At 43.3% G+C, this 23,660-nt stretch overlaps 1 protein-coding gene across 1 annotated transcript; it reads right to left on the bottom strand.

The window, feature by feature from the left end:
- Positions 1–14,904: 14,904 nt before the first annotated feature.
- On the bottom strand, positions 14,905–16,802 carry SLN (sarcolipin). The gene is made up of 2 exons (XM_085063908.1): positions 16,652–16,802; positions 14,905–15,560 (listed from the first exon to the last, which is right to left on the bottom strand). Exon 2 carries the CDS (start codon positions 15,451–15,453, stop codon positions 15,358–15,360), a length of 96 nt encoding a protein of 31 aa, XP_084920034.1. The 5' UTR covers positions 15,454–15,560; positions 16,652–16,802; the 3' UTR covers positions 14,905–15,357.
- Between the last annotated feature and the right edge of the window lie 6,858 nt (positions 16,803–23,660).

Raw genomic sequence — 23,660 nt, 5'->3', positions numbered from 1 at the left:
ACTGTTCTACTCTACATAGAACTATAATTAGAAAAGAGATTTAGCTCTAAAACCTCCAAGCAAGAACTGGGTGCAGCAGCTTAGCTCCGAATGAGCTGTGAGGAAGAGCAGAGGGATGGTTACTTGTGCTGTTGCATTCCTAGGCCTGGGCTCCACTGTGCCAAAGGACTGACAAATCTCTAGGTGGTGTATTCCTCAAAGAGCTTACAACCTAGAATGAGGGAGGGGTAACCCAATTGAAAGGATAACCAAGGAAGGCACATGGAGGTCACTGTGAAAAAACTAACCCATGGACAACAGGGCATGGCACTGTGACACTGGAAATGGGGACAGACAGATGAGACCCCAGCTTGAGCACTGCATCCAGCTCTGGGGTCCTCAACTGGGAGGACATGGAAGTGTGGGAGTGAGTTCAGAGGAGGGACAACAAGATGGTTATAAAGGGATGGAGCTCCTCTCCTATGAGGAAAAGCTGAGAGAATTCAGATTGTTCAGCCTGGAAAAGAGAAGGCTTGAGCTGATCTCATCACAGCCTTTTAGTACCTGAGAAAGAAGGAGAGAGACTATTTACAAGAGCATGGAGTGGCAGGACAATGAGGAATGGTTTCCAACTAAAAGAGGGTAGGTTTGGATTAGGTATTAGAGAGAAATTCTTTGCTGAGAGGGTAGTGAGGCACTGGAACAGGTTGCCCAGAGAAGCTGTAGATGACCCATGCCTGGAAGAGTTTAAGGCCAGGTTGGATGGGGCTCTGAGCAACCTGGTATAGTGGAAGGTGTCCCTGCCCTGGCCATGGCAGGAGGATTAGAATCAAGTGATCTTTAAGGTCCCTTCCAATCCAGGCCATTCTATTATTCTGTGATCCCTGGTGCCTACCACATGAATGGGAAGAAGTATGTGATTTCTCAAAAGAGACTAGTCAGGATGTACCAGTAAAATGTAGACACAGCCTAGATGTAAAGCCCTGAAAGGAGGCTAGGGACCAAAGTGGGGCCCATGGTCATGGTCCAGAGACAAGATAAGAGTTTTCTCCACAGTTAGAAAATGCTTCTAGGCACTTCAGCTTATGAAACCTGGATGGGGGAATGCCAAAGGGGCAGGATGCAGAATACCCAAGGATGCAGTTTGCTGATTTGGCTCTGGATAGTCTCACATGTTCCTTTAAGCTGTTATGACTAAGCCACCATTTGCCTCTTCACTTTCTCCCAGTTTTCCATTCACATTGGCTGGTTGGTTTCAATTTAAGCCAACTGACACACACTTTGCCTCCAGTTCCCATGCCTCTGTCCCCACTGGCCCTTCTCACACATTTGCCAGCAAGCCATTTTGCAGAGGATGTGAGTGTCACTGCTCCGCAGCTCTGTGGCCAAAAAAGAGCAGAAAAAGAATGGTGGGAGCAGAGATCTGAACCAGTCTGAAATGTCCTGACCTGGTGAGCCCCCTCCTCCTGCCATGCCCTGGCCCAGCTTGCAGGGGGCTGCTGTGACACCAGGGGCAGGATGGCTGCTCTAAGCTTGGCTGTCTCAAGGGTGCTGTCTACAACTGCTTTGTGCCTTTCTTGAGGGCTGTGGGAAAAGGACAGGAGCTTGTGGCTGCATGGACAGCACAGGGCTTCTCTAGATCACCTGCTAACTAAGTGCATGGGGTTGTTCTGCCCCTAAAGCATACCCAACCTCCCAACAGGCTCTGGCCAGGGAGAATCAGCTTCTTCTGTCTTGCAGAACAGAACGGGGTTTTTCAGGGGTTTTTTTGTCCATGCCTGAGACAGGCCTTGGTTAGTGTAAATCACATCTGTCTGCTGTGAAACTAAGCAAATTTACACTGGTTCCAAATCTGGCCAGAAGAAATGAATGCAGCAACAGCAAAGAACAGGGGATTCTGAGCCCTGGCAAGAAGTTATAATCCCAGCGCAGTGCTCTCCTTCATTTGCTGGATAAAGACAGGTCGGAGGGAGATGTGATCATCATCTATCTGTAATCAAAAATCTGTAAAAAGTAAAAGAAACTCCTTAACACCAATGTAGTATTGAGAAGCCAGCATTCTTTTTTCATCTGGAGGCATGCGGGAATACCTTCTATGCAATACTGTGCATGCTGAGTACTGGAAAACTCCTGTTTAGATACAGTACTTTACATACATATTCATTGGTTGTCCCAGAATAAACATGCATATGATAGTCATCTCCCCAAAATCATTGACATATCTTCCCTCCCCTTTACACTTATGTTCTTTTGTGCTAGGGGTCTCTTTGGTGGTCCCTGGTAGTCAGCAATCCCAAAGTCATACCTGAATGATTGGTGAACTTGTGAAAGCTGGCAGAACTGGGGCTGGTTGCTTTCCAGTTCTCCTTACACAATGGGCATTGTGCATTTCCAAAGGCCAGTGGGTGTTGAAGAATAAGCATTGTGGTAGCTCACTAGGTGTAGATGATTTTTCATCTGGCAACACAGTGAGTGGGTCAGAAAGCCTTCCTTGATCGTTGGTGTGAGTGCCCTTGTATTAAAAGGTAGGCTAAGCATTCCTATCCTTAGAGACTATTTGAAAAGCTTGCCAGTGACTTTCTCATTGTGTGAAATATCAGTGCTTTTGGAGAACTAACGTAATTTCTAATTCCAGTAGAGATCCAAAAGTTATAGAGAGGTGGTGGGAGCCTGCATTTTGGAGCTGTCTGAACTGCAAATCAAAGAGAGATGCTGGCACTTTAATTTGCATTCATTGGTGCAAGTTAAGAATAGAGAATAATGCATTAAACATCACTGTCTAGCAACAGTATCTTTTATGATCCTCTTACTTTTATTATGGATGTCTATAATCACTGCCTATGAGTCTTATACATAATGGTGATTAACTTCTGGTCACTGTTCTTCTCCATTATTTTTTTAGGCAGAGCAATGACAGCTCCTAGATATACCTGAGTGCTGAGAATGAGAGACTCTCTTCCTCAAAGAGACAGAACTGCCTTTGGGACAGAGCATCATGGGAGGCAATGCAGCCTCTGTCATTTGCATGAGGTCATCTGCGATGCTACTGAAAATTTAATCACTATAACCCTAATATCAAATGCCTAAACTTCAGAGAGGGAGATAAGCACAAGAGTGCTGCATTACCTGCACAAGCAGTGGGACTTGGACGTCAGCCTTGCACTGTGCCGGGAGTTAATTCCAGGCTACCTCACTGCCGTTCCTGGGATAAAAGCAATTGCAGTATTTTTCATTTTCTTTATATTAAATTGTCTGTAACAAACACTGCAATGAGAAAAATGTTGTGGTTTAGAGTCAGAATTTTTTTTGTTAATAAGCCCCCATAATTTCAGTGTATCTCAGCTAACTGCTGTCATATGAATGAGTCCCAACAGCCATGCTCCAGGAATGACAAGGCTTTGCCTGTTAAAGGAATTCAGTTTCACAAAATCCCTGTACATGGACTAATAACACCTACTTATCACATTTGAAGAAAAGGAGCTGCAATGCAAAGTAATCTAGGTTTTAATTATGCAAGTGCATGGGAGAGGCCTGAATTCCCACACTCTTCTCTCTTGCTTCAGCCATGAGCAAGCTTTCTTCAAAAGACAAGTAGGAGACCCTCAGAGAATGAAATATCTTGGTTTGTATTTGGTGAATACAAATTCTGGGCATGATCTTACTGTTTTGTCTCAGCTACTGTAGCAGCCACTTCTATGATATAGCTGAATTTTATGTTATTCCATATATATTTATGTATATACACACTGAGTATGGAACACAGTGTCTCATCTTGTTTAAAGCTGTCACAGCATCTTCATCATCCTGCAACACTTGAAATCTGATCTTTAGGCAACATCTGTGCTGGTTTTGGCTGAGGTAATTTCCTTCATAGTAGCTGCTATGGGGCTGTGTTTTGGATTGGTGCTAGAAACAGTATTGATAATACAGAGATATTTTTTTATGGCTGAGAAGGGTTTACACCAACCCAGCAGCGAGTAAGCTAGGGGTGCACAACAAGTTGGAAGGGGACAGAGCTGGAACCAAAGGGATATTCCAAATCATACAGAATCACCCTCAACATATGAAGCTGGGAGAAGAAGGAGGAAGTGTGGATGCTTGGAGTGAGGGTGTCTTCCCAAATAACCATTATATGTGATGAATCCTTGCTTTCCTGGAGATCACTGAGCACCTGCTTGCCCATGGGAAGTGGTAAATTAATTTATTTTACTGTGTTTATATGTGAGGCTTTTGCTTTACCTATTAAGTTGTCTTTATCTCAGCACGAATTTTCTTACTTTTACCTTTCTGATTCCCTCCTCCATCTCACTGTTGGGGGGTGAGGGAGTGAGTGGGGGGTGATGAGTTGCCATCTGGGGATAAACCACAGCACCATCTAAATGCAGAAATTCAGATACCCCTGGCAGAGGGGGAAGCTTCCTCTCTTTAATGCCTGCCACTTTTTCTGGTTTCTAATATGCTGACCCTCATATCATTGACACCTTCGGGTTTTGCCTCCTTGCCTATATTTTCCACCTCCATTCTTATCTCCTCAAAACCAAAGTCCCATTCCCCCTTCAAAACTTTTCTCCTGGCAAGGTCCACACAACGTAAGCCTTCACCACTTATGTCTGACTATACAATGAATTTCAAAACAGAAGAGAAAAAAAAACCCAAAAAAACAACCACAAAAAACAACTGCAAAGTCATAAGCACCAAAATTTGTATGAACAACCTCACATTATGGTGAGCTAAGGGCCGTTATGATGGTGAAAAGTCTAGAGGGGAAGCTGTATGAGGAGTGGCTGAGGTCACTTGGTGTGTTCACCCTGGAGAAGAAGACACTGAGGGGACACCTCATTGCAGTGACAGCTTCCTCATGAGGGGAAGAGGGGCAGCACTGATGCCTTCTCTGTGGTGACCAGTGACAGGACCTGAGGGAATGGTCTGAATTAGGAGGGAGGTTTAGGTTGGATATTAGAAAAACATTCTTCACCCAGAGGGTGGCTGGGCACTGGAACAGGCTCCCCAGGGAGGTGGTCACAGCACCAAGCCTGGCAGAGTTCAAGAAGCAGTTGAAAAACGCTCTCAAGCACATGACGTGGTTCTTGGGGTCATCCAGTGCAGGGACAGAAGTTGGACTTGGATGATCTTTGCGGTTCCCTTCCAACTCAAGTTGTTCTATGATTAATTGCCTTCCAGTTGACCCCTCTGCGTTATAACCAAGGACCATTCTGTGGTAAAATCACGAGATTTCTCGTCTTGTTCTCGAAAACATCCAGAGGTTTTGGAGAACCCCATTCCCCGGTGCCAGGGTCGCTCGCAACCGCGGCGCTGCCACCGCGTCCCTCCGGACAGAGCCTGCCGGCGGCCGCGGAGGGAGACTGCCGCCAGTTCAGCACCCTGGACAGGGCCAGCACTGCCGCAGGGCTACTGACTGGGTGCGCTGGGCCTCCGGGGCAAGCATAACCCTCTCCGCCAGCTCCTGGCAATTCCCGTGTTGCAGCCCTGTGCCGCCAGTGACTGCTGCAACAATAGCAGTGGGGATGCTTTGCAACAAAGCCCTTTGCAACAAATCAAATCAGCTAAATTACAGTTGAGTTTCTGACGGAATTCAGAGTTTGGCAATCGTGTTGAGGCCGTACCCCTTCAGGCCTTTCGAAATGCACTGGGTGATTTTTTGCTCAGTTTGCCTGTCCGAGTTCAAGGAGCAGCTGGACAGGAATCTCGGCCATATGGTTTAGTTTTACTATTGCTGCGAGGAGCAGGGTGTTGGACTCGATGATCCTTATGAGTCCCCTTCCAACATGAGAAAATTTATGATTCTATTCTATCAAGAGTTGCCTCAATAAGAGTTGGCTGTTGTGAATTCTCTCACCCTGGGGAAAGTCTGCCAAGGATTCTGCACTTCAAGACCTGAGAGATCCCAAAGAGACAGGAGCAGCCTGGAGGAAATAAAATCAGTGTAGCATTTGTCTTCCCTGAGGAAAGCATTTTCCATGCTGTGAAACTCTGCTCTGAGTCACCTAAACACTTCCTAAATTCCGTCAGAGAAAGTGGAGATAGGCTTGTTCACATACTCCTTGTTTGTTCCTTTAAGGACATTACAGCAACTTTCTATTAGTGTTTTTCTCCATTGTAAAATGTCTTCTTCTTCCTTGAGCCAGGCTGGGAAAGCTGAGGCTTCTTAAACCCTGAAAGAAGCCTTTGATTTTTGCTTTCATAGGAACTCCTCAAGAGGTAGTATCCCTCTGCAAGCTAGGACAGTTGTTATAAAGTATTTCTGATGAATTTTTGAATCCTGTGGTGCCCTGATGATAGGTAAAACAAGGAGCAATAACTCTCCAGAGTACATCCTGAGATTTAGCAGTCTGTGGGTTAAGCTTCCTATGTAGCCAGCAAGTCTATCCTCATTTTTGTCAGGACTTGATGCCTTTTTTTTCCTTTAGCAGATTTGTCTAAACATTTTTAAACATATCCATTCTGTTTTCTTGCAGAACATCTTGTACTTTTGAATTTTACATTTCAGTTTTTCTCTGTGAAATGCTTTCCTTTCTTCATTTTGTATGTCATTATTGTGTTTGCTATTTATTTGATGGACTGACTGCAAACAGCCAGTCTTTGTGCCCTTATTTGCTGCTACTCATGTCTTTTCTTCAGTTACCTTTTTTTTTTTTTAAGGTAGTCTGTCTAATTTCTTCTCAAGTTGAAACCGTTACAATGCTTTTTATCATTTTATTGCCCTCCCTGTAATTTTTTAACACTGACCATGCAGCTGTTATGTTCAGAGAACTCTCTGCAGTGATTCCTAGATTTTTCCTGTATTCCAGTGTCTGCTGAGCTCATTATTTTCTGTGTTGGAATGTTCTTTCTCTTTATGCATCCTCCTTCACATTTGTCAACTTTTAATTTTATCTACCATTTTATCACTTATGATTTGGCATTCAGACAACTTTCTGCAACCCTTAATCTATGACATTTATACCACCAGAAAATTTTGCAATCCTTCTGCTTTTCCTGTAAATATGTTAAATGATGCAGTCTCTTGTGGACCTCCTTTCATTATGCAATTTCACTGTTCAATGCCACTCTCTTTCTGTCTTTCACCCAGTTGAAAGGAGAACTCCCCTTTCTGTCCCATGACAGTTTGTGGTTTTTAAAATTTATTGATCAACTCACTTTTATTGACTGTTTCAGAGTTATAATATATACCAAAGGCAGGACTGCCCTTTGCAGAAGCCTTGCTGACTTAGAATCATAGAACTGCAGAATTGTTTAGGTTGGAAAAGGCCTTCAAAATCATCAGCTCCAACTATTAACCCAGCACTGCCAAGTCCACTACTGAATCATGTTCCTGAGTGCCACATCTACTCATCATTTAAATACCTACAGAGATGGTGATTCCATGACTTTCCTGGCCAGCCTGTTACAATGCTTGACAACACAGGCAAGTACAGGTCCTTGAATTCTATCAGTTTCTTTTCTGTGGCTTTGCTTTTTTTCCAGTATGGAAACAGATCTTCCTGGTCTGTAACTACCCAGCTGTCCTCTGCATTCCTCTTAAAATATGATACTTCATCTGCCACCTCATGTTCCTCTGGTACCAGTCTGACGTGAGCAATAAGTTACACTCCACAGTAACTTGGCAGGCAATTTCATTTCCAAGCTCCTTTAAAATCACTGGGTGAACATCATCTGGTCCTGCTGATATATCACTGTTCATGCTATTGGCTTCTGGCCCTTCAGTTGAGACCATTTCTCATCACCTGCAGATAAAAGTTCTAGCATGAAAACTCTCCTAAGCCCTTCTACAGTGAGCACTACTGCAGGTAATTAATGTACCCTTCGTATACCAAACGTATTTTCTGAGCACTCCTGCTGTGTATCTATCATCTGCAAAACCTGCAGTCTCCTGGCAGGTTGCCTGCTTCTGATGTATTTTATTTTTAGCTTTTAATGCATCCGCCCTGGTGTTAATCAACAGTTTTTCTTGCCCTCCTTACAACTTTTTATTTAACTTTTCTGAGTTCTTTTCAGTTTTGCCAGTGTAGATACATTTTCTGTGTTTTGAGCAGTAGTGTTTTATTTATAACTCCTCCCTGTGCTTTTCTGATTCTTCTTTTAGCCTTCCTAGTCCCATAAGGAAGTTTCCCTCATGCACATTGTGGTGACTGTCACACCATCATTTTACAAATGTAACATTTGATCTTGATCCTGTGTTCTGTTAATGGCTGCACGACTTCTCATTCTGTGATGTCTGACTGCCCAAGAAGAAATAATTTATGTTGTTAAAACATGTAGCAGGGAATCACAGCCCAGTTTGACATTTTCCCACTTTGTGGAGGCGGTGTGAAGCCGAAGTTTCCTATGGCCACTGTGCTTTCTGCCTTACAGCCTCACTGGAGTCTTATTCTGGTTGACACTTTGGTCCTAATTGCACTTTTCCTATTTTTGAAATGCCAGGGTAGAGTTTTTAACAGTTGGTTTATTTTGATAAATATTTCTTTAATGTATGCTGCACCTTCCTTCCTGATATTGTTGTCTTTGTCTTCCTGATATTTGCATTAACACCATGTCCTGTGGCTGTCTCCCAGTTCCCACCTCTCTCACAGGCCAGTCCTGGTTAACAAACAGATGCTCCAAATCTCCCAGCTTCAATTTGTTATTAGTAATATTTACAGACAAAGAAACAAAAAGAAAAAAACAAAACAAAACAAACAAAAAAAACCCAAAAAAAACCAAACCAGTATATCTAACTTGGGTCTTCTGTTTCTGGCTAAATGGGCCTTTATTTGCTGAAATTGCTGATTGTTTTGTTCCCCATCTCAATTTCTCTGATTTTCACCCTGTTCTATACCAGAAGGTGCAGTGTGATATGCTTTTAAATCTAGAAGCTGAGCACTACTGTATGGAGCTGGCTGTGCAGACAAATTTTCCCCAAGCCTGAAAGGGAGTTTTCAGTAATTTCAGTGCTCAGATGAGTGCAGCCTCAGCAGAAAAAAGAGCTAAAACTTACAACCAAGGCTGCAAAGGGAGTGTGACTCTGGGACAATAGGTGTAAGTTCCCACTTACTAATCTCACAGGAAACTTTATTTAGCTTCATTATGACATTAAATTGATTATATCTGATGTGATAATTTCAGTTTAACTGTTTTCTTGATACAAAAGTGAAAATGCAACTGAAATACCCAGAGGTATCCTTAAGTAGGGAAGTATCCTAGACTGAAAACAGAAAAAAACAACCAAGGCTTAGTGTTTTCAATATTTATTATCTTCTGACTTCACTTAGATTTAAACTGCTAAAAAAAATTGGCTAGATTTAAAATTCTACTGGGGTTGTAAAAATAAATTTGTTGCAAAAGAAGTCCATTAAACTCAGTTAATTATTTTATTTCAAGCCCTATAAGTTCTAGAACCTAGTAATTTGAAACCATAGCTTGAAATACAGGCATAGATTTACAGTGTGAAGTTTATAGTTTCCAGACCATAGGTTCATTAAAGTGCCAATTAATATTGCTTATAGTGAAATTCTTTTACTCAAAATTGTGTTTTAATGAAAGATCTAAAGCTACCTCTGGCGTATCTCTTCCAGCTGATGCTAAAACTGAACTTTGTGGAGAGCAGATCAAAACCAGAGACACACAAAGGGGCAGATCCTGGTCTGATATAACCAGGCTCATCTCCACTGGAGCACATTGGGGAAATGCTTTGCAGTGAGCAGAAGCAGATCCTGCCTAACATGGTAACAAGGCTCTGATCTATCCTACTGAAACTAGCAGTCACCAGTGAAACTGTGCTGCAAGTATTAAAAAATTATGTCCCTGCTTTCAGCTGTGCCAAGAGATGTCCGTGGACAAGCTGAACAGCAAAAGAGCTGAATACAGCAGGGAAAAGAGGTACATGCAAAATCCATTCTGGATTATTTATTGCTCACCATGTCCCGTAGTTTTGATTAAGGAATTGGGTCACTCCCACTAGATATTTTGGATGATACATCTGGGCCAGGCTGTCACAGTGATGTGCTTGTAGAAATGTGCAGATTTCTATGAGCACAAGGTAGGATCTTCTCCAGGAGCTCTCCTCCCAAGGCACATCTCCACAAGGGTTTAAGACCCTCCTGAGCAGCTCAGACACGTGGATCACCATGAATATCCTGACCCCAACAATTTGATCTTCAGGTCACCTGAGCCACATTCATTCTAGGCCTACACATGGCAAGGACAGCAGGGCAGAGCAGGCATGGTCAGGGCCTGACATTGTCTGGTAGACTGTGTATATCTCAGCCATGAGCCTGAGACAAAATTCCCTGCCTGCTTCCCAAGAGAGGAAAGCTGAAACACAAGGAATACAGTCATTTGGAAGAGAGACACAGCTCTGGCTTCTCTTCTGGGTACACCAAGAGGCATAAATGCAAAGCCAAAAGATTAGAGCACATCCAGGCACACCACAAGCTGTAGTAGAAGGAAGCATGAATCTACATTTATCTAACTGCTGCTGCCAAATCCAAATTATTACTCATCTCCCTCATCCACCCACTCCAGCCAAGAGCTGGTAAGTACAAGTGGAATACAGCACACAGGGTGGGACAAGATAACCACCTCTGTTCATTCCCTATATGAATTTATGCTTCTCTGCATTCCCTCACAGATCAGCCCGGTGTGAGTGGAGATTGGCACTAGCTGATAAGCACAGCAGAGCCTGGTTGAAAATGCTGTCATGTCTGTGCAGAAGCTGACAGCTGAACTGTTAAGCTGGGAGGTCAGAGTTGATTGGCTCTAGCAGCAGCTGTGTGTGGCCCTGAGAAACGTGCCAAAGGCTTTTCCAGCTCCCACCCATGAGATGCTAATCCGTGGGTAAACCCTGTGCAAAGGGGGCAAACCAGCTCAGCTGTGGAGGTGAAGATTGATTTAGGAGCCCCTGCAATGGCAGCCCAGGGTGTCAGTGCCTGTCAGTCTTCTTGATCCTTTCTAGCTCACTGCACCAGCAAAATATAGATTATGATTGTGCCAAGTTCTTCTTGAATTGCAAGGGCATCTATTGCCTCTGGCACACTTCCAAATGCAGTTGTATAAATAGAACTGTGCTGGACTTGCGACACAGTGAGGAAGTTATTTATGCTTCGCATTTTTTTTGGCATCACCCAGAGAAAGATTTGATGCATATACAGGAATGCTGCCTTGATAAGGCTGAGAACCCCAGGTTTTGTGTTTTCTTCTTTTTCTATGTCATCTGCTGAACACATACACAGAACTTACACATTTCACATTATATACTCCCACCTGCTGAAGGCAGAGATTACACAGTGTGCATTTTCTTTTCCATGGAAAACTGAATTTTGGGGGATCTTTTCAAATTAAAAAGTATCACTAAGAAAACGTTTGTAATCAATCCACTTAGAAATGCAGCACATGCAGTTCCTTGATGTCAATCACTTTTTATTCCATACTCACTTCTCTCTCATTGCATGACAATTTCCTACCTTGTGATTTGGTATATCATGAGAGTGGTTGGTTATGTCACATGGGATAGAGAACCTGCCTGGCCTGGAGCCTGGGCAATAAAGGAGAAAAGGGCACAGGTCACACAGCCTACAGCAGCCATGACACATCATTCAAAAGCAAAGTGGGCACAGCTGGCTTTCAAACATGACATTTGCCTTTGACAAATTTTATTTTTCATTGATAGAACAATTTTCTTAAAAAAAACCCCAGAAACTGGTTTCAACTGAAAACACACTGGATCAATACAAGCATTCTGGTGACCCCACTGAAGCCCACCAGCAGACTGAGGGAGGTGATCCTTCTTTTCTGCTCAGCACTGGAGACATGTCTGGAACCCTGTATTCAGTGCTGGACTTTCCAGTACAAGACAGACATGAAGAGATTGTAGCTAAGGGCTGTGAAAATGGTTAAACACTTGACTTATGAAAAAAGGCTGAAGGAGCTGGGACTGTTCAGCATGGACAAGGCTTAGAGGGATCTTCTCAGTGTATGTAACCACCTGATGGGGGGGAATGAACAAGACAGAGCCAGACTCTTCTCAGTGGTGTCCAACAACAAGACAAAAGGAAATAGGAACAAACTCAAATGCAGGAAACACATTTAAACATAAGAAAACCCTTTTTTACTGTGAGGACAGTCAAGCACTGAAATAGTTTAACCAGGGAGGCTGGAGGGGCTAGAGCAGGTACTAACACTAAAGTATTGTTTTAATGAAAATTTTGCCTAAAATAATTTGACTGATAGACTAAAAGTGACTCACAGTTTGCCCAGAAGTCCTTTGATGTTCTCCATCTGCTTTACACTGCAAAGGGATGGAAAAACATGATAACATACATGTCCACAGAGCCATGTCCTGCCCAGAGGTTCTTTGGTGAGCAGGAAGGCAATGGAGAGAGCTGGAGCCTTAAGAGTCACATCAAACTCCTGCATTAAGCTCCCTCAAAACAGGAAATTTTGTATTTATACATCTGTATTTGGCTGAGGTTCTTTGACACTAATGTGCCTGTACACCTGTAAAGTGCTGGCTCTTCACAGCGTCTGGCACTGAATGTTGAATTGCGTTTTTCCTCAGTTTCAGGCAAATTACCTAGGCAAGTAACTAATCTCATTCAAAGTCTGCTCGAAAACTAGAAATGCCTGAAAAGAGAATCACTTAGGCTGGTATTCTCACTTTTAGGAACTTGCTCAAGGTGATTTACCTTAATTGCACTGTCAAAGTCAGATGCGTGTCAATTCTGAAAAACATTGGTGGCTTAAAGTTATGGATGACCCAAACTCTCCAGAACAATTTCTCAGCATCTTTCTCAAGCACAAATACAGGCTGGGAGGAGAACAGATCGACAGCAGCCCTGAGGAGAAGGACTTGGGGGCATTGGGTAATAAGAACTCAATACTCCAGCCATGTGCACTCAGCCCAGAAAGCCAAAAGTGTCCTGGTCTGCATCCAAAGCAGTGTGAGCAGCAGGGCAGGGAGGGGATTCTGCTCTGCTCTGCTCTGCTGAGACCTCACCTGCAGTGCTGCATCCAGATCTGGGGTCCTCAGCACAGGCAGGACATGGGCATATTGGAGTGAGTCCAGAGGAGGCTACAAAGATGATCAGAGGCCTGGAGCACCTCTCCTGCGAAGACGGGCTGAGAGAGCTGTTCAGCCTGGAGAAGAGAAGAGAAGAGAAGAGAAGAGAAGAGAAGAGAAGAGAAGAGAAGAGAAGAGAAGAGAAGAGAAGAGAAGAGAAGAGAAGAGAAGAGAAGAGAAGACTCTGGGAAGACCTAGCAGCCTTCCAGTACCTAAAGGTGTCTGCAGAATAGCCAGAGAGGAATTTTTTACAAGGGCATGTAGTGATAGGACAAGAGGGATGGATCTAAAGTGAAAGAGTGGTCCAGTGGAAGGTGTCCCTGCCCTTGGCAAGGTGGACTGGAACTAGATGATCTTCAAGGTCCCTTCTGACCCAAACCATCTCATAATTCTTCCTATCTGAAAATTGCTAGGATCACTTTGAACTGTTGCTGAACCACTCTTAGTTCAGACAGTGAAGCCCACATCTCTGGTTTTTCCACTGCTGAGATGAGCCCATAAATGTCAATTTGCTCATGGTATTACTCTCTTCTAGGAGTTACAGCCTGTGAAAGATGAGAATCCTTCATACTGAATTATCAAGTATTCACTGTATTTAAAAATAGATTTTCCATGTCCTTCTCCAGCCACAGCTTGCACATCTCAGCCAGGCTTGTGAACACAAACAGACCACGTGCAATAGTGGCAATAGAGCAGCACCTGGTGCAGGGTGGGCTGCAGAGAAAGGCTGAGTCCATTGTTGACAGAAATTCATTTCAATGTCTCAGTGCTTTTTTTTTCCCCAGAAAATTTGCCATCCCTACAAATGCTGGACTCATTTGTAGCCAAGAATAAAAAAGAGGTGACATTTTATCATTGCACTGAAATGGGGATTTATTGACTGGGAGGATGAGAGGCATAAACTGCAAGACAGCAAATCCAGATGGACAGTACACATGACACAGGGCAAGGGGGATATTAGCAAAGTTCAAGCAACACAAACCCTTAATAAGTGATGCTACCAGAATATTTGCTCTTTTCTTAAAGCCTGGGCCCAAATCCCACCTGTGAGGGCTACCTCTGCCTCATCATCAAAGACCTGGGTAGCCCAGGACAGCCCTGCAATATTTCCCGCTCCTTCCAGACTCCTGGAAGGGAAAGAGACCTATATCAGCAACATGGCACATATCTAACTGCCTTCCTACAGGAAGCTGTACTTTGTAGAAGATACTGGCTCTCTGAAGCCATTAAAATGACAGATGGGGAATGCCTAGGAGGAGTTTGATTACTGATTTAACAAGCCCAGGAATTATGGGGTCTTCAAGCTGGCTCAAGATTTTTTTAGCAGGCAACAACACCAACCCAGCAACCGAGACAGGGTCCCACCTCAGCCTTCTGAGGCTGGGCATGGCTGTGCCATGGCTCCTGGTGTGCCACTCCAGACCTGGAGGAATTTCAGCTCCGGGCCAGGCTCATGGCAGGGCTGGGGTGTCAGCAGGAGCCTATGTCTGCAACTGGCCGAGCTCATCCCTCCATGCACTGCTCCAAAAACAGCTTGGCCAAAAATAGAACTGTGGGAATCCCTGCCTGAAATTGAGCTTCAGAAAATGCAATTATTGACAATGCCCCAGTGGGACAGAGGTTCTCTCTGAAGTCTGTGTCCACAGGCACCAAGTGTGTAAGTCTCTCTGGACAAAAAAGGGACCCAAATAGGTCATGTATGTGGCTACACATCTGTTATGATGCAGGATTTCCATTCTGCAGCGCTTTTTAAAAGAATATAAACTAAAATGTAAACAGGAGGAACAAGCAAACCACCCCACTTGCATATCACACTGTACCACAGTTATTATGAGCTCAGGTCAGGAGAGGGATAAGGAGTGCTCAAAACAATAGTTTTACATGGTCTTTATTTAAACAAAATGTGCAAGTGGAAGCTGAGGTTTCACATTCCTTTCTGCTAAGCGAGTTTATGCCTCTTACATTGGATAATACAGGCTCTTACATTACATACTGCAGTTTTACACCCTGGAGAACCCAACACTGATGCCAAACGAGCCAGCATGGTGGGCTGGCAGTACAGAATGCACAGAAACTACCAGAGGAGACAGCCATGTCAAACTGTTCCTAAGCATCTTACATTTACAGCTGGATCACTGCAGACTAAAATAATTACACCATCTCAGACCCATTACAAACATTAGCACAGGCAACAGATAGAGAATAAAAAAGAGGTTCACAGCATCCTCAATTGATGGAAAGCTAATCACTGTGGCATGCTGTGGGTGTTACTTATGTCTGTGGAGGCACACACTGAAATCACCTCCAGAGTTTCTGAGAGTCTTTCAATCCTGATAAGACTTCACAAGGAGCCACATGAGGATTACAGTAATGAGGACAATCATGAAGTTGAGGCAAATTTCTCGTGTAGAACGTTCCATTTTTTAGGAGTAATGAGGATAGAGCAGAGCTCAGCAGGCAGAGCAGAAGGAAAACTTCAGTGACTTGCTTGGGTGTGTCCTTGAGCTCAACCTTCAGGTCAATGGCTCTTTAAAAAAAAAAAAGAAAAATACATAAAGAACAGATGCATGAAGGTGGCAGATTCAGTCAAGCTTTTTACGTCAGTCTAAATAAATGTAGCTTCAGTGGCCAGCAGTCAGAAAGCACTGGGGTGCTAAGAAGTAAAAGCCTTCTTTATCAGCTTATCACCTCCTTTGATTTCCAGCATTTGACAAGGTGCATTCCCAGTGTTACCCCAAAATACAGTGCACAGGGGTGAGCAGTCTGTGGAAATCAAGGCTGCTTTGTGCAAGCAGTTTCAAATAAATAATGCCCAAGCCCCATTTAACACTTTCAACAAATACATATTGTAAATATACTACTCTTAAAAGTTTATAAGTTCCCATATTGGTCTGTGTATTTGTTTTGAAGAAACTAAGTGCAAACTATTACTTTATATAGAAAGACTAATAAATCTGAATTATTTGTTACCTTATTATTTGTTTGTTACATTATTTGTTTTATTTGTAATTATTTGTTACATTAAAAGTACAAGGAGAACCTAAGGTTAGACATATTCATTTCTGAAGAACTTCACATATTTTGTGAGTCATTCCTACAGATTAAATAGTATTTTCTAAAGAAACTTCTGCCTTTCCTGAAATTTCAAGGTGCTAAAAATCTCATATTTCAAAAATCCCATTCAAGTTGTACTCAAAAACTTTTCTATTGGTTATTGTTATTATTTACTTTATGACAGCAATTTTTGAATGTTATATGTTTTTGGAGCTCATGCAGAGAAAAGAGAATGCTTTATCATGAATATCACACACTAATCCCAGCTGTATACCGTGTAAATAAAATTAGAACCCTTAAACAAATGAGGCATTAACTGTAGACAAAGAATTTCATCTACCCAACCAGATTAGGCTGTAACATCTCTGGTGCAAATGAGAAGCCTTGGGACCATACCAGCATGAAGACAGAGAGTTTCAATTGAAACTGCTTTAGTTGGCAGATTAAATATTAAAAGCCCAGTGCCCACAGTTAACAAATTCCCACATTTTCAAGTTGCTTTGCCAGCCTCCTATGTCCTTGCACACAAGAAAATCTGACCTAATAAGTAAGCCAATTTTTTACCTTGAGGAAGCAAATGGAGCCCTGTGGTTCTGCCTCTGGACTTTGGGTCGCTGCAGATATTATTCCTCTCCAAGCTTCTCCCTATCTCCCACTCTGTCTGGATGCTCTGTCCCTGCGTGGGAACTAAAGTAGGCTGAGGGTGGAGACCAACAAGTGTGTTGGCAACCCAAGTGCTGACATCACCCCCCCCCCCCAAATATTTTTAAAGGGCTTAGCTGGGTTGCAAATTTGGTTAAGGCTGTTTGTGCAGTGGGCTCTGTGGGCAGATTTGCTTCTTTTGCCATGGTGCTGTGCTAAGAGCAGAGCTGTGTGCATCCCTTGGGAGTCAACTGGATCTGACAGAGAACTTCATATAATCATAGAATGGTTTGTATTGGAAGGAACCTTAAAAACTGTCTAATTCCAACTCCCCTGCTGTGCACAGGGACATCTTCCACTAGACCAGGTTCCTAAGAGCTCCATCTGATGTGGCCTTGAACACTTCTGGGAACTGAGGCACCCAACTCCTCTGGGCAACCTGTTCCAGTGCTTCACCACACTCACAGTAAAGAATTTCTTCCTAATATCTAATCTAAACCTACTCTTTGAGCTGGAAGCCATTCCCCCATGTCCTGTCATTGCATTCTTTCCTTCAGCATGTTGGTGTCTTCTCCAATGTGGGGAAAGGGAAAGAAAGAGCCACTTGAAGAGTTCTGTGTGCAGAACTAAGGATCTCAAGATCATTTCCAGGATAAGAAGCCTGTCTACATATCTACCTTTTTGAGTACAGCACAGCTGTTTTGTGCCACATATCTATAGAACTGCTCAGCTTCTCAAGTTTATATACATTTCAAAGAAAGTGAGTAAGAGCAAAATATACTTTTCATTTCAATAAAAATAACTGACATCCAGGATCATTTGCTGAATAGAAAAGTTTGGGACTAGTTTGTGCCGAAAAGCACAAACCATTTCTTTAAAGAACTACACTCTTGAACACTCTTGAATACCCTCCCCTCACTGAATTTCTGTGCTGGTGTGAATGCTTCACCTATCTGAGCATACAAAGAAGTATTTCTGCCATCCTGCAGTGTTTCACCCCAGAAAGACACTGCTCTGTTGGCTGGAGAGTTGCAACCCCCAGCTGCCCCTTTATCTTTGCACAAGGCACTGCTAGAATTTGCCATAAGCATAAAGAAATGGCTATTTGCTTCCTTTGAATGGACACAGCAGAGCGAGCTGGACTGCAGTGGGAGCAGACTCCTCCGTGGGTTTCCCCCTAGGTGGAAAATACAAGTATTTCCACTGAAGTCAGAGGGGTCACTTCTGCAACACAGTACTGCCAGAGGAGCATGGGGATCCTGACCAAGCTGAAGTGTGTAAGGCCATCCACAATGCTGGCCTTATTCTCACTGCCAAACACCGTGTGATACATAGCATGAAGAGCATTTATTGATTCTGATGCCTTTTGTATATTTATATTCAGGCATGCTGGGACATACTGTAGCTCAGAGTATCCAAGCTTGTTTGTCACTGTCCCCCTCCCCGAGCTCCCAGGTTTCTCCCTTTGCACCATGGCTGGCACTCACATCACGGGATGATGCTGGTGAGGGAGGCCAGCTGGCTGGAAACCTACCCAGTGGAAAACACAACAAAACAAATAGCTGTGGGTAACCAGGGGGGTGGAGGGGAGCATTGCTTGGGTTTTGCTGGATGATCTCCCTAAATAGCCTCCCCGCGGGCTCAGTGGAGGTGGGAGGGGGATCAGAACAGTAGAAGCCTTCCTTTCCATTGGTTTGGCTGCCTTGCCCCTGCCCTCCCACACAACCAGGCAGCACGTTCAAAAAAGCCAGGGTGCTGCGTGGGAGTCTTGTGCTAAAAGACACTGATCAAACAGCAAAGGCTTTAACCCATGCCTCATTCAGGAGTTACATGCCTAAGGAGGTTTGCAGGGCCCTGTTATGATGCTTCCTCTGCTGAGCCATCCTTTCAAGGAAAACTTGGGCAAACGTCCCACTTTTACAGGGATTTGGGAAATCCAGGTTGCAAATGCTCCTTTTAGCCAGAGGGAAGCAAGATTATGAATACCATGAGCCTACCCTAGACTATTTCCTCCCTTAGCATGTTCTGAAGTAGAAATCTGTGGATTTCTCATGCGTTAGCTCATCTACTTTACCTTGAATCACATAAATCTTCACCAGAAAAAATGGTGAAATATTTGAACGCTATTCACCCTAATTACTAAATGTTGCACGGCAGTGCCCAAATAGTCTCCATGGGCTATGGAAATGTTGGGATTTATTTTATCCTCTGCTAACAGAAAATTCAGAAAGTGTATTTTCTTACCTAGAACCTGTCAGCTTTGGTCCCCAGGCCTGAATTTGCACTTCTACACTGACAGAGAACCTCTTCCTGCTCGGTCACAGTTCACCTCCTTCCTCTTGAATGTCCTGCATGATAGCTAGAAAATTTTCCTTCTTCAAAACAAGGAAACATAAATATCATTAATCAGAGCACACAATGAACACCCCAACTTGTCTCTACAGGCACAGGTGTTTCTCTCATTTTCTCTGCTGAGGATCTTGCAGCAGACCATGGATGAGCCTACAGGATTACAAGAACTCATTGCTGAACCAGAAAAAAGTTCATCTAACCCAACATACTGACTAGTGGGAAAATCTAGAGAAAGCACATAGAAACACAGCAAATGGAACATGATCTTTGCCTAGACATCCTCAAATGTCTGGGAGTCAGTCTACTGTGATTGCTAGATAGGGCCTACAAACAGGCTGGGTTTATGGCTCCCTCTTGCTCATTCCATGAATAATTCTAGATCAGGCAACTTGTTCATAGTTGAGCTTCTTTACACAACCTTCTACATACTTTCAACATTACAAAAGCTGTATAGCAAATTAAAATATTCTGTATAGCAGAGAAAGTAACTTCCCTCAACCCATCAGCAATTTGAAGGCAGCTCATTTGCTAAAAGTGAGAGCATGTAGCCAATGAACACTTTTTATTGATAGAGCTTGTTCCTAGTAACTTTAGAAGAGCCAAATTATATTACGCTTCCTTCTGATGTCATCTGACAGGATGTTCCTATACATTACATATGTAATATATTACATATGTTACACACACACACACAGAGTTATTAAAAAAGGGGCTTAGCACTGACCAGGAGGTCCAATAAACACCCTGAGCTGTGGAATGTGCCTGGATGTTAACTGTGAATCCAACCAGTGTCTGAACATCTGACTTCAACTAGCCACAGATTAGAGTCTGAGGTTGCCAGAGGCTGAAACTTTTATCCCCTCCACCCAACACCCCTCCCCTCCAAAAAATCCCCCACATACTCCTGCTCTTTATGCACAAAAAGCATAAGGACCTTAAAGGCTTTTAAAAGTTAGCTTATTTATCCAAGTGATTTAGTACTGATTAGGAAAGCAGAAAGAGAAAGAGAATGAACAAAGCAGTTTTACTTTAAATGCTAATCCAGAGGTTTAAATACATTATTGAATCTTTTTCTTATTGGCACTTTTGCTTCTTTTTCTGACAGATCTGGATGTTCTCAGCTTTCATGTGGCCGTGCCAAAGCTCCATTTTCATGCCTCACATATCCAAACTTAAGGCTCCAATCTATATTTAAAGTTACTGTGACTATCTCAAGTTCTTCCCAGCCTACTAATCAAGTACCATATAATCTTTCAAAGCCATTCTTACACAATTAGAGGATATTGTGCTCATTTTTGCTCTCAGCATTACCTTTTTTACCAAGTGCAGCATATGTATGCATAAGTGTGGGGCATGAGTCACACAGATGTTTTCGTTTGTTGCCAGCATCATTCCTTGTTCTCTCTCAGAGTTCATTTATTTTTACACTTGTTCTTATAATATTTTTACTGGGTGTTGGGGTTTGTTTTATTAATTTTAGACTTCAGAAGATACCCCTTTTATTTCTCTACAACATTTTCAACTGGGCAAAAGTTACAATACTGTGAGACAAACTACAACCCTCTGTGGCAATGCAGTCGGACCAATAAAAGATCACGAGCAACCCTGAACGCAGAGGGGAAAGAAGAAAACTTGAAATTACTTCTAAAGCACCACAAACGAGAGGTAAGATTAAAAGGATAAAGCAAAGGAGGCCTTAATTTTAAACTTTTACAGCTGGCTGTCTCAAAAAGCAATTTAAATGTCAGGTCAAGAGTGAAGAAAACATCAATTCACCTTCAGCAGCAGTGACCCAGTAACTCCAGGGACAATCAAGCAGTGAATAGCATTAGGAAATTAAATATCACAGGAGGAATTATGCAAAAATGCTGTTGAAAGTTAGATAAAAATTGATGTATTTTACATCTCAGCTCCTACGTTCTTACATCCCACTTGTTCGGAATGGAGCTGAATTCTGGGACACAGCCTTCATCTTTCACAGGATTTTAAGGAAAACCATTAAAAGTCAGCTTCCCCCTATGATGCTAAATGTCAGACCTTGAAGTTAAACAGTTTCTCCAGGAAGATAACTAGAGGTTAATAGGGAATTCATGGCTACACACTGGGACATGCTATCACTGTGCTTCCTGTCCAGTACTGGCAGAAGCTATGGAGAGGGTTTTGAGCTTAAATGCCTGTAAAGCTAATTTCAGCAATCAGGATCAAGGTCACACAGGTGCAGATTACTGTGGCCACACTCTTCCACACCACCTTAAAATGTGCTGCCAGACAGAGCTGCAGTTTGGGCAGACAGAGTAGGCAAGAGCATGTGAGCATGTCCTGGGATTATGGACCCCTGCATTGGCAACATCTTCAGAAGCAGAGCAGTTGTGACCTTTGCCACATCAGTAAAGACTCCAATGAATGTCATTTATGAGGCTTTTGCTTAAAACCAGCAAACTTCTGTCCACAGGCATGAGGTGTCAGCAGAACAGATCAAAAATCTTGTCAGCATCGGCTCAAAGAAAAAACAATCTGCAAACCAGTAAAGTGAGAGGGATTGATGGCAGAAGCTGCAGTGGAAGGAGAACACCTTCAAATCAGAAACAAAATCAATCTTTTTTATATGGATTTCTGAGTGGTGCAGGAAATTTCTACAGGTGGTGGAGGAAATTTCTACAGTTGGTGCAGCAGGGTCAGAGGCACAGGCAGAGAAGTGCAGATTTCTGTACTCAGGCCTTGATGTTCAGTGATTTTACATCAAGAATTATTGATGCCCTTTTAGCTATCAACGTGTCACAAGTCTTCTGCAAAGAGTTCAGCTATCCTGGAACAGGTATGGACACAGAGCAACAAGGGTGGCTGTGAGCCCACAGTCTGTTGGTTGCATCCCAGTAAATGAGCATATGGGCAGAGACAGGGTGTTTATCCCTGAAAAAGGAGCAGCTTACTACAAAGTTACTTCTGAGTAGGAGTTTGGCCAGGAGTTTGGCCAGGAGTTTGCACTGATGTCAGTCAGGTTCTCCCCTTACTCTAGCACAGACTGAGGCATCTGTGCACTTACTGCCTGGTTTGATCTCTTCCATGGAAAGAACTGAGTCTTCAATGAACTATGTCCTGGCACCATGAACAAATATAATTTTTACCTCTGTGAACAACCATATCAGCACTACTGGTATGTGACAAGCTTTCAACTTAACCCATACAGCTGTTGTGTGAGTTCTTGCATCTCTGAAGTCACTTACAAGGCAGCCTGTAACCCCTCCCTGAGCAGGAGATCTGCCTTTAGTTACTGAGCAGCCACCAGCTGTTGTGCCAACACACCCTGGTGCTTCCAGCCAGCAGTGTTTGCGTGGTTCTGCAGGGCTGTGGGATGATGAACCTCTCTCTGAAAGCCTCCAGCCCAATTCTGCTGCAAACCCCACGGCTGCCTTCACCCCACGTGTGCTGTGTGGTTCTTCTGCCTTTGTGGGAGAAGATGCTTCATATTTACCACAGAACAGCAAACACAGATGCCATGGAGCAGGTGTTGCATTTCAAGAAAGCAGCACTATTTCTCCTCAGGCAGACAACATCCTGCCCAAATCCTCCTGACAAAGCTTTGGCAGCCACAGGGGAGTGTTAAACATCCCTGGCTGGCTGTAAGAATACGAAGAGGGGTCTGTTCCAGAGGGGTGATAGGGGCTGTCGTGAAGGATAAAGCACTGCTGAAGGAGAATGCTGCAGGGGAGCAGCCTGTGCATGCACAATCAGAAGGGAGTGGAGGGACCACTGTCTCTCATAAAAAAACCAAAACCCACACACCAAAAATCCCCCAAACCCCACCAAGAAAAAAAACAGAAAGCAGCCGCATACTTTTATCCAGGAATCAAGAAAAAGAAACATGGAGATCTGCAAAAGGGAATGTGTAGGGTGAGGTCTGGGTTCAGCTCAGGACTGGTAGAGAGGAAACCACACTAAGCAGGATATCTGTATTAGAACCAGGAATATTGTTGAACTTAAACAACAACAGAAGCTTATCTCTATAAATGCTTTGTGGCATGAGCCTTGGTAAAGCACAGTTTAGCACTCATCATCGGTTAGATAGTGGGTTTTACAGTAGTCTGAGTTTCTGGATGCTGTAAACAAGAACCCTCAGAGAATGCCTGGACAGGGGGAAGGCAATTGGGCTGGAATACCTAATGCTTCTGCAAGATTTAGGTGTTCTCTACAAATGCAAATGCATGCAATGAATAGAGATACTGCCACTAAACAGGACCTAAAATATCTCTTCTGGCCCACCACTACCACAAATTCCCTTTGCAGAGATGCTGACACTCACATTTCAGTATTATTCATTGAGACAAGTCCAAAGCCAGTATTATTTATCAAGAAAAGCTCATGAAGGATCTCGTCCTTCTCTCACTGAATTCCACAGGAATCTTGCTATGGGTTTTAGAAGGGGCTGAGCAGAACCCTAAGCATTTGCTTGCACTGCTTTGTATTCATTAGGAAAAACAGAGCTAATAAGGGCTGGATTGACTTGATGGGGGGGAAGCAGGAGCAGATCCACTCTCAACAAGGATTCACCCTTCATTTTTGAGGTGTTTATACACAGCCA

Source organism: Lichenostomus cassidix, chromosome 1 (assembly GCF_008360975.1).
Source record: "Lichenostomus cassidix isolate B80296 chromosome 1, HeHo_3.0, whole genome shotgun sequence".
Taxonomy (NCBI): Eukaryota; Metazoa; Chordata; class Aves; order Passeriformes; family Meliphagidae; genus Lichenostomus; species Lichenostomus cassidix.
Note: the sequence above shows the minus strand (reverse complement) of the source record. Positions and strands in the feature narration are given on the sequence as shown.